Source organism: Siniperca chuatsi, linkage group LG10, assembly GCF_020085105.1.
Source record: "Siniperca chuatsi isolate FFG_IHB_CAS linkage group LG10, ASM2008510v1, whole genome shotgun sequence".
Classification (NCBI taxonomy): Eukaryota; Metazoa; Chordata; class Actinopteri; order Centrarchiformes; family Sinipercidae; genus Siniperca; species Siniperca chuatsi.
Window position 1 is genome coordinate 26,760,968 of NC_058051.1, and position 12,155 is coordinate 26,773,122.

At 39.2% G+C, this 12,155-nt stretch overlaps 1 protein-coding gene across 5 annotated transcripts in view; it reads left to right on the forward strand.

Moving 5' to 3' along the window:
• Positions 1-12,155, forward strand: part of plekhg5b (pleckstrin homology domain containing, family G (with RhoGef domain) member 5b) — a 74,771-nt gene that overhangs the window by 45,917 nt on the left and 16,699 nt on the right. For all 5 annotated transcript variants that reach the window (XM_044211710.1, XM_044211712.1, XM_044211715.1 and 2 more), the window contains one exon: positions 1,563-1,729. In XM_044211710.1, coding sequence (XP_044067645.1) covers positions 1,563-1,729 — 167 coding nt within the window. The remainder of the gene's footprint in view (positions 1-1,562; positions 1,730-12,155) is intronic.

Sequence of the window (12,155 nt, forward strand, 5' to 3'; positions counted from 1 at the left end):
ATCGTAGCAGCAATAAAAATGTTAAATGTTAAAAATCTTAACTTTGTTAATAGAAAGTGGTTCAGTCTTGTACTTTGCAGTCGTGGTGTATTGTAGACATCACACTATTTTTATCTGTGTGCCTTTAACAATGACTGAGCAGGACAGATGGCGTAGGCCAGTTTCCTCTCACTCCCATGTTTCTGACTAGGAGGAAAAAGGAGTGGACTGTATCCTTAAAAGTGATCAGAACTACTGTTATTAAGATTCCCATGACTTTTAATAACACAGTAGCAGCATGGCTCTGCCAGCTTTCTTTCCCTTGATGCCTGAGTGGAAACTGGGAATGGTGCCTCTTCTCTGAGATCACTGCAGTTACACTTGCTGCAGTCTTTGGATCAAAGGCCCATTTAAGCCTTCCATAAACGAGATCCTATGCCATGACTAATTGCTATTCTTTTGAAATTGTCACCCTCCCGACTCACACCTCTTGACCATAGTCTGGAGTTACATACAGTCTGAAACGCAGAGGTCGAGGGCAAACAGTCCACAGCTGTTAAGTCACGTGGTTGGAGGGTTGAGAAGTTTTCATGAAGACAACGACAGAGAATCTATATCGTTCTCTGTGTTGTTAACACTTTCAATCTTATCTCTATTTTTTTTCCTCAACTTTAACAAATATATAAGCGGCTATAATCAGTATTTTTATATTAACAATGGACATAACTACATGTACGTTAAAGGTGTTGCTTGTAGTGATGAAGCCACAGAGAATTATCACCCCACTTTGCAGTTTCCTTTAGCTACGTGGAGTGTTTGTGTGTTTGATCTCATTATTCTGGTTTTTCAGCCTGCATCTTTAATGTTTTGGTTCACTCTCACCGCTCTCATAAGGTTGTTTTTGTCCACAGCAGGGAGCTGTTTTCAGCTAAAAGGCTTAAAGAATGACTGTATGCTACTTGGTCAACAGCAAACGACAGACAGATGAAGTTAGCGACCAGCTGATGAACGCTGTGGAGCATTTAGCAGCTAAAGACTCAGACATTTTCCTCGGGAGTTAATGGAGACCAAAAACAGAGCTAAAAGAGAGTGAATATTGGACTTAAATTCCCCAGGTGGCCAAAAACACGACATGAATGCTAATGTTGCTCCTCTGCTGGATGTGTAAATAGACAACTGTTTGATAACAAGTTCACAATATCAACTTAAAAGTTAATATTATGTCATGTTAAGTCTACAACTTGTTTGTGCTTCCCCCCAATTGGCCAATTATTAGTTTAATTTAAGTCCAAGTTTGTCCTGTTTTGGTTGGTATTATCCTTTCTACGATGTTTACAAGAGCCTGTTAAAGGATTTAACTTCAAGAAAAAACAGTGAGCCCAATACTTTGGGTGTGGTGCTCAGTTCAAAATGACTCAAAACTGGAAAAAAAAGAAAAGTGAACCTAAAAAGAAAGCACTTTAGCATTGACCATAGTGGCTTCCTAGAAAATAAATAAATAAATAATGATCTGAGGACTGTGCAAGTTTTCCAAGATTCCCTTTCCCAGACTGCCCAAACTCTTTTTTTTTTTTTTCATTTAGCACGGCTAGGTGATGAGCTGAAGGTGGAGCAGGGTGTGAAGGACTTGCGGTCGCTCAGTCTGCCCAACATGAAGCCCTCTGCAGGTCAGAGCCCCTACATCCTCACCCCAGGCAGCGAGAGGGTGGAGCATGGATCTCTGGGACGTCGAGAAAGCATAGATCTGTTGGTGAGTTGGATCTGGCCGTACAGAATAGTAGTATCATTCGACACTGGTTATTTTTTATGTGACGCTCATAACATACGCAACTGTCTCTCAGGCTCATCAAATCAAAATACACCACCCCTTTAAACCGCACACAAACACAGACACACCCAGTGACTCTTACTGCTTTGCCACACCCTTTACTATTTTCCATAACTTCATCTCCTCTTCCTTCAGTTCCATAATGCCTTGGGCCAATGTAGTATCTCATCGTAATCCCACCATGACCTCATCATATTGCATTACCTTTATCTGCTCAGCAGAACCCTGGGAATATATTTTTGGATTTCCGCTTCGGTCTAGTGCCAGTTGTGTGTGTGTGTGTGTGTGTGTGTGTTTTTCTGTGTGCACACTCATGCATTTGCATGCCAGCCTGCTTGGTGCTGCCGACTGATCCCTTGAATCCCATAAGATGATGAGTTCACTCGGGAACACTCTGTGCCACTTCAGCACTTCCTGTAGCTACAGGAAGTGGTTGTTTTGTTACCGATGAGAGATGGTGAGAGGCTGATTGAGGCCTGCAGAATCCTGATCCATTTGGCTGCCAAACATGGAGCATGGAAATAGGGCAGACAGTCATCGGGTTCATGTTGTGGCATATAGTGACTGAAATGGGCCCAGAGTTCTTCTTGATGTCTTTCAGCACTTTGGATTAGTTTTAACAATAAGACACACTGTTGACTATTTCTTTCAATTAATTGATACATTGTTTAGTCTATAAAATGCCACTAAATAGTGAAAAATGCACAAGTTCCCAAAGCCCAAGGTGACAAATTGACTGTTGGTAATGCTGCGCCCCCTTCAGTTACTGTTGCTACTTGTGTCAAGCTTTCCATTCTTGTATATCACACACTGAGTTTATATGAAATGGTGGCAGATGGCCCTTGATTTCTGACAAAAGTAGGTTTCTCTTTGCTAGCTGGTGACCATCGATTTTTCCGGTTGAAATGATTGTTGCTAGCAGATTTGATAGCTAGCTAGCTAATTAAGCTACTGTTAGCACCATGAGATGGTTGAAAACACTGTCTACAGCTGACTTGTTTTAAAGCAGAACCCTGTAAAAGTGATTTTAAATTAGCAGTTAATGGCTACATACATGATATTGTGAAAAAAGACTGAGGCTAAAGCTACATGTCCCAGGCAAAAAGTAGTATAAGTAGAATGGAAATAAAGGAGCAGCATTGTTCCTGTCTTGGTAGTGTAGTAGCTAGTTAGCCCTTAATTTTTTTTTTTATTCTAACATAACCCTGTTTGGCTGCTTAGCTTACATACTTTATTAGTTTTCACTTTTAACATTACAACAGAAAAGGCTATTAGTATGAGGACTGCTGTCTCAGGTAATGCTGTTTGGGGTTGCTGGAGTGTAAACCTCCCCAAATCCAACAAAGAGCAGGACAGCAAGCAATTATGTTACCCTAAACTCTGATAGCACGCAGGACAGGCCTACACACAGTGGATGTGTTTGTCATGAATGGGGCCTTTTCTTAACGAAGGCCTAGTTATGGTTGCTAAGCTATGATTGGACGATCTCTGTGTGGGGGAGAGGATTATCAAACAGTCAATTGCTTGTTTTGTCTGACCAACAGTCTAAAACCCAAAGATCTTCAATTACAGAGATATGAAACTGAGAAAAGCAGCAAATCCTCTCACTTGAGAAGGTGGAATCAGCAAATGTTTAGTATTTAAATGATTTAAGATATGAGACTTGTTTTAATTAATTTTGTCTGTTGATAAATCAATTAACTGGATAATTCTTTCAGCTCTATTTACAACAGCTGCAGAACTGTACTGGTTTATGGACTCGCTGGCTTGGCTTGCTGTACATCAGAAACACAATTCAACAGTTGAATATTTATAAACAATATTATTTAAAAATCAACAATTGAAATTGCTTCCTTTGCATGTGAATATAGTCACTGAAGAGCTGCTGAACAAAGTGGTTGCTTAGCAACATCTGCTCCGGTAGGAGCAGTGATTTTTTTGTTCATCACAATAATATTTACATGAACAGCTGAATTGTCACTGCTGTGTATTATTGCCAGATGTTAAACAGTTGCTCAGACTTGAATCATCATAATGCTGTCATCCTCGTGCCCTCTAATAGCATTACATTTACTGTTTGGAGGACACGGAAGCAGCGGTGGGTGGATTGATCCCCAAAGTATCAATACATGTTTAAACAGAACGACAGCTTTTAATGGCAAATAACAAATGCTCATTATAAGTGGATTCACTGAACTAAAGAGGTGAACACTGCGTGCATGCACACAACAGCAAAATGCATGTGATAAAGTAATTAACATAGTAGAGAATAGTAAAAAAAAAAAAAGAAATGCTTCATGTTTGGCAAATTAATTGTAATTACAATATATTCAGAAGCCTGTTAATAATACATTCACCTCATAAATTTCTCTCTCACACATGATAGTACATGAGCTGCTTTTAACAGTAATAGTATCTGGTATTATTTGGTATCAGATGGAAACCATATTTTGTGGTATCGCCTACCCCGACACAGAAGCAATCATACCCCTTAACCTCAAGCATTAGAGCCAATCACTTTTGATAAACTGCACTGTACTTTAGTTTTCGTCATGTCTCTGTGTGTGTGTGTGTGTGTGTGTGTGTGTGTGTATTCTCATTTTCGGTGTTCACTCAGGTTTAGGCAGTTAGCCTGAGGCAGATCTGTTACGTACTTGAAATAAGTCATGGTTGTTAAACACCCTTGATGCAGGTCTCAACCCACTTACAGGTAAGTTTGATTGTGTGTTTGTATATGCGCACACACACACACACTGTAAGCAGACTAGTTTTGATGTCATTGTTGCTTTGGGCAGGGAAACAGGTAGAGGCTGGGTTAAAGCATTTTACCGCCATCTGTGGCGGTAAGTCACAAGGTTAGTCACCAAGTGGAGACATAAACACTGGAGGTTGCTGAGGAAAGCAGAGTTTAGTCATAGTATCTGACATACTGTTTCTGTGTGGAATTGTTGTATTTTATTTTGTTTGTGCCATCAAACTACTGACAGTGTAATTTCTCTCAAGGTTTTTTGCCAAAGAATTTCAATGTACCAATAGTGCAGGTAATGACTTGTCAGTTTTACTGGCTGTGAGTGTTGAAAGAGAAAGAGATAAAATCAACTGTAGTACAGTCCTCACGGGGGCAGTAATGTGCTGCTTCTGATACTCTGATGACAGCTGGTGCATCTATTGGATATCTGGCAAAATACTGTGAGCTTCTGACTGTTAGTGTTGTTGGTACTGTTGCACTTTGCAGTGTAGCTGTATGGAGTTACAAAAGACATTTGTGTAGAGCCAAAACAATCAGTTAATTCATCATAATTAAGTCACTCAAACGTGTGTTTTGCTTATTGTTGCTTGGATGTTTGAGCTTCATTGTGCAGAATGATGCTAAGTGCAGAGTTTGACGCTAGAAGGTTGTTTTTACATTCATCAATTTTTGCATATTCATAGATTCTGGATTTTTCAATGAGGGAAAAGGAGTAGATGCAATTGTTTACAATTTTAAGGAATTTTTAACAACGTATTTGAACTTGTTTGAAAAATCATATCACAAATTATTATTCAAAGCAGAGTATTTTTAAAACATGTCTGACATGTCTGAAAACATGTCTGGAGAGGATCTTAAGGCAAAAATGAACTGGCTCCAGCTTCTTAAATGTCAATATTGGCTGTTTGTCTTATTTTTTTTTTATGATAGTAAATATATTAGTAAACTACTAATAGCCTATATTTGGGTTTTTGACTGGTGGTCGGGCAAAACGAGCAGTATGAATATGTCAACTTAATTAATTGGTTAATCGAGAAAATATTCAGCAGAGTAATCGCAAATGATGATAATCGTGAGTTGCACCCTTAAATTTTGCATTTCTCTGTCTTTGTGAAACTATTTGGTAAGAATGACTCATAAATCCTATTTCACTCTTGGACCCAAATAAGAGTCTCTGGCCATAGAACTTAAGCTCATTGAAGTCTATTGATACTTTTGTCTTTAACAGACTCAACAGCAGAAACCCTGTGATCCGTTTTGGGTGCCAGCCCATATTTTATGAAAGCTGTTTGGAGGACAAAAGCTCCACTTGGACATGTGGGCACTGAGTGCGGTCTTTGAGTTTCTATGGCAGAAGCTTTGGCACTTGCCATAAAACGCATGCGTGCCTGCTTTTTATGGAATCAAGGGCTTTGCTCAAAGAGGTTTATATATTTGCCTAGTGACCGGATTCATGGCCTGGCATTGCAGCGGCTTGTGCCAGGCTCCAGAGGAAACACAGCCAAGTCCTGTCCTTTTCTGTATAGAGTTACTCTTTTGTTTGAATGAGGTATTTCAAGTTTATTATTGCATGCATGTTACATTTTATAGGCTCTGGCAGCATTGTGATACGCTGCAGAGAGCTTTGATGATCCAGATTGATTATTTTACAACAGGGAGCCTCGTCCAAGCTCTCTGATTGGTTGAAGACGCATTCCAACCATGCTGATAGTTCCCATAAAGCACCGCTACCCGCCTGTGCCTCGCACTTATTGCACCATCCGCACATAATGCATCCTTTTACACCCTTACAATATCAGCAGTGTATCAACTGATCTTTAACAAGTTCAACTTTTAACCTGCATAACTCAGTGTGCGATTAGAAAAACACCTTCATAACATCAAAGACAAATTCAACAAACTATATTTTACATTAAGTGAATGAGATCCACATTCATCCAGTAATCATGTTTTGCTGCAGGGTTCATTTGAACAATTGCAGTCATGTAACTTGACAAAACTAAAATCTGAACGCTGGGATCTCCCTTCACTGTAGTAGCTGTGACTCGTTTTACCAGTTTGGTAAATCACTTATCCCAAGGGTCATGGCTCAGGATGTATTTGGTCCATATGCAGCGCAGTATGACATCAGGTTGGAGCAAAAACAAAACTTTATACTTAGGGGACATAGAAAATACTGGCATTGCTTTTACAGTATCACAGCAGCCTTTGGACACACACACACACAGTTCAGGCACTCACTTGTCTTTCCTTTTTCTGAACAGAAACTGCTTTACAGTCAACAGAAACAGAAAGTTTTACAGTCGTCATAAAGATAGCTCAGCCGTCTGGGACCTTATGATTGTCAGTAAGAACGTACAGTACATTGATCTTCGCTCTGTCAGCTGGCCCTTTTTATTTACCACATGACCATTGGTTGCCATAGCACACTGAATACAACACTAAAGTGGCGGGCCAACTCTGCTGCTCTGTCACACTCCACTGACTGTCTCAGAATCAAGTTAAACACATAAAACCCATGTGACAGTGTATTAATTGACAGAGACTCAAGATTATTTGATCCAGAGATTTCAAATCACAGTGATCAGGATCATATTACAGTTTGTAGTTGGGTGGTTTTGGCTTTCCCAGGGAGTTAATGTCAGGTAATGGATCCTCCACATGTGTGTCAGTGCTCAGGCCTCCCATAATATGCACTCTTCCGTCACATCAGGGAAAACCTTACTGTATATACTCAATTCTAGGGCAGACCTCAATACTTGTGTGGTGCTGACTGAAATGTGTCTTTAACACAAAGTTTCTAAAACGTTTATGCACCAAAAGCTGCCATTGAATTTCTGGTCAGATTCGTCATCTTGTTTACTTATTCTATGATCAGATAGCTCATATCTACCTATCTTTGAATCAAAATGCTTATAAAATTATTTAGGCAAAATTTGAGAAAAAGCTTCTTATGAAGCCATTGAAGACATTTGAAGCATCATATTAAGATCTGGAAAATTGTGATGGGCGTTTTCCACTATTTTCTGACCTTTTTCATAGACCAAACAAATAATTGATTAGTTGAGAAAATAATTGTCAAATGAATCAATAATGAAAATAATCATTAGTTGTAGCCCTAGATCAGATGGTTCCTGATTTAAATTTGACCAATTTTATATTGGGAAAGTTCTTGTATTACTGCTTGTATTTAGACAACATTTAAAATTGAGGAAGTTTTGCTTCTTTTGTTAAATGAAAAAAGGAATTTAATTCAAAAACATTACAAAAAATGACGATTTTGGTATCGTTTAAGTCAAAAATGCCGAACATGCTCTAGTTCCAGCTTCTCAAATGTGAGGATTTGCTGCTTTTCTTTGTCTTCTGTGAAAGTAAACTGAATGTTTTGGGGGGTTTTGGACTGTTGAACAAAGCAAGATATTTTGAGATGTCACCTTGTGTTTTAGGAAATTATGATCGTGAAAAATTTTGATATTTACACTATTTTCTGACAATGTACAGACCAAACCATGTACTGATGAATTGAAAAATTATCTGCAGATTAATTGAAAATGTAGATAAATGTTAGTTGCAGCCGTGGCTCACACATCCAAAAAGAGGCAGAAACTCTTGGCTTTGCCTCGGGGGTGGAAGACTCCGTTGTGTAATAGACAGGAGAGGTAGATAGTGTTGTTTCATAATAGACTATAAAGGACTCGGTGCTGGGGAAATACTAAATGCGACAAAAGCCCCAAAAAGCCTTCGAGGCTGGAGACACCGTGATGACGTAGAGAGTCCACATTTCAGCTGGCGAGATAGTGAAAGGCGTGGCAAGTGTCTTGTCTTACTGTCTGTATGCTGAGCCCAAAACAGCTCGACATGTGTTTTCTTCACCACTGAGGGATTAAAGTCTGTTTTGAATGATATTGTATTCATGTAGCTGGATTCAGCTCATACAATGCACTCAGTGTGCTTTGTTTAGGAAGGCGGAAGACGTTGGCAGAAGCAATTGTCATTATTTATTGCCTCTATTTTCAAACTGGGTCATACATTATGTTTTCACTCCCTGCACTACACAACCGAGGATGGTAATGTGTGGAGCTTGTTCCTCAGGCGGGCTATCACATCCGATAGCCACCTCTTCTCTTGCTATTGGACCTCTCTGATGGCTCACAATGGGGACAATTGTCGATTAACAGAGTCACTTTGAATGATAATGGTTGAATCAGCAGCGGTCACATGGGGCTTCATCGCCACATTTGGTTTCAAGAATTTAAATGAAACACGAGGTGTTCTATACAACAGTCAGTATAGTTTGTTAATAGAGTGAGAAGTGTCTGTGATTGAGTTGATAAGGTCTTTGGCGTAAATATTAGACTTAAAAGTTTGCTTTCAAGTGTGCATGCAGTTTAATTTTATCCCTGCTCAGTGCTAGTTTCTAAAGTAAGAACTGACAGAAAACCTTATTTGATTTAATTCAATATATTATGCATATTTTTGTATATACTGTACAGACCAGATTAATTATAGCATATCAGAGCAACTATTTTAATAATTATCGTTTTAGTTATTTGTCAAGAAAAAAAATGCAAAATATTATCTGATTTCAGCTTCTCCAGTCTGAGAATTTGTTGCATTTCTTCAGTTTTATTTTATTGTAAACTGAATATCTCAGGGTTTTGGACTGTTGGTCGGACAAACCGAGACGTTTGAAGACATTTACTTTGGACTCGGAGAAAGCAATGATTGACATTTTTCACTTTTTATGATAAAATAAAAAAAGAATCGACAGATTAATCGATGAATCAAAAAAATTACGTTGCAGGCCTAAAGTATATTATATTTCTTAATCACTCAATTTGGGGAACATGATGATTTGATAATTAAACTCACAACCCTCACTCCTGCCTGGGTTACTGTTTAGATCTAATATTAGAATCATTTAACTCCTTACTAAGTGCTGAATCCAGCTTGTCCAGCCTGTGTGGGAAGAATTTAAATGACTCGTGTTTTGGTAGCACACACACCCGCTAATTAAACTAATTATATCAGGTGCTAGGAGGCTATTATTTATTTCCCATATGGCGTGGGAGGAGCTACATGCTGAGAAGGCTGAGAAGATGTGTGTCTGTGCCAGAAAGGTGTGTGTGTGTGTGTGTGTGCTGGAAAAACTTCCCCTGATGCACAAGGTGGAGATTACACCTTTATGATTGTTATTTCTAACCGCTGGCCTGCGGTACACATTAACTGCAGGATCAGCTAGGCAGTGAGACAAGGAAGTAGCTGCGATGCTTCACTCTGCTCTGCACTTAAGTCTGGATTGTGATTTCCTGGAAATGGATTCTTCCTGACTTTTGGAATTACCTCTGTGCTTTTTTTGTTTACTCAGACCTTTTTTTTTTAATCAGAGGTTTTGGGGAATTTTTTTTTTTTGTTGTCTGTGGAAAATGGTTCGTTTTGGTCGTCTGTCATCCTGGCGCAGCTGGGACCTGCTGCATGTGGACTCAGAGATTCCTGAGTCACCTTCTCCAGACACGAAACCAACACCAACTGACTGTCAGGTGAGACATTTGCTGACACGTCTATGTGCATCGCTAAGACTGATGATATAGTTTAATGAGGTGCCATTTCTTGCTACTTCTGTTGGCAGTTCTAATATAATGTTTTAGAGCTGCAATTATTACTATTATTATTACTGTTGGTGGGACAAAAAAAAAAGACATTTTAAGATGTCACCTTGGGCTATGGGAAATTGTTACTGGCATTTTTTACACATTTTATAGACTAAAAAAATTAAGCGATTAATCGAAAAAATAATCGGCAGATTAATACATAATGAAAATAATCATTAGTTGTAGCGTTAATGTGTTTAAACTTAATTTAATGTTGTATACAAAAGAGTTTGACCGTTCTCCTTTGTTTTGTTTTCATTAATCTCATCTGCTCTGCTGGAACATCAGAGTTCGAATGTTTCTGTTTGTGTGGATGATTGTGTATTGGGTGAAGCGTGATGGTGGCTGGGATCTCATTACATTAGAAGCTAGAATGATGGGGGTCAAGTAATAGGAGCATTGTTTTTGACAACTCTCATCTCTCACCTTCTGTTTGCATCACCGTTGTGGCGGTCATCAGATCTTGATTATTGGAACTGAAATGGCCTTGAAACATGCAGCACGTGTTGACAACCGGGGGTTTCTTTTAGTTTCTATTTCCTGGTTGTGAACATGTGTGTCTGCCCAGGCTTTCAGGAAGGTCAGTGCCACGCTGTTTTCCCATCGTTAATCAACCCACCTGATCAAGCAGAGTTGTTATCAGTTGACTAACATAAAGGCAGTAGCAGGGGCAGAAAGAGGAGGGCTGCTCTGCTGCTCTTTCTTTGTCACCACTTATTTTAATACAATCCCGTCCCATTTAAAGATTTTCTCCTTTCCAGGCCAAGGTTAATGCCACAAACCACGGTGATAAGATAAGGCTGTGAGGGGACACACAGGTTTGATATCGTTAACCTGACCGGCCCCCTCCAGACCCACTGAACAAGTCGCAGTTCCCAGAGTGAGTAGCTTTGTAAAAAGAGCTCGGGATCTCGCTGCCCTCTGTCCTGACTGACAGGTTTACACAGGAGGCACAAGGGAAACCTTGTAAACATAATTAGTTCAGCAGACACGTCTTGGGCGGCTTTGTGTTTACTATGAGGGTGTATTTGCTTGGGCTGAAGTTATTTTTTTCAGTATTATTACCTCAAGAAATATTACCTACTCTGATTAAAATTGCTAGAATGTTTTAGGGCTGCAACTCACAATCATTTTCATTATCTGTTAATTTGTCGATTACTTTTCCGATTAATAGTTTAGTCTACGAAATGTCAAATACATTGTTAAAAAGAAGACATCTTCAAATTGCTTGTTTACCCACTTGCATACCCACTTGGTACTTAATTTATCTGACCTGTATTATAGTGTATTATATTTTTTGCTTAGTACTTCTATACCTGTGTGCACTGACGTGATAGTGAGCTGCTATGACAAAAGAGTTTCCCCTCGGGGATCAATAAAGTATTTCTGATTCTGATTGTTTGAACAACAGTCAAAAATATCCAATGATATTAAACAGATAAAAACAGCAAATTTACACATTTGAAAAAATAGAACCAGAGATTAAACAACCAAAACGATTAACAGAATATCAAAATAGTTGCAGATTTATTTTCTGTTGATCAACAAAGTTTTACCTCTACCTCTAGTTTTCAGACTTTTCTGCTGAGGTGGTGTGCTTGTGCTTATCTGCTGGGCATAAGCAGCCTATTAAATGTGCTGAAACATGCAAGTAAACAAAGGGAATTTCCCGTTTGGCCATTATCGGGGCATTTCTTTCCTTGTTTTGGCCAACTAGCATGGCATTGTTCAAAGGTCTCCAGGCAAAACAGTGATTTGAGATAGCTTAAAGAATAGTGGACCAACTTCAAATAAGAGCATTTGGCACCTTCAAACACCACAATGTGACTTTGGACCAGGGAGCTCCCTACAAGCTGTCACCCTGACTCCACCTCCAAATATTCAGACCCCCCCCCTTTTTTTTTTCCCTGGCCCTGCCTCCTCTTTCCTGCCCAACACAATGAGGCAG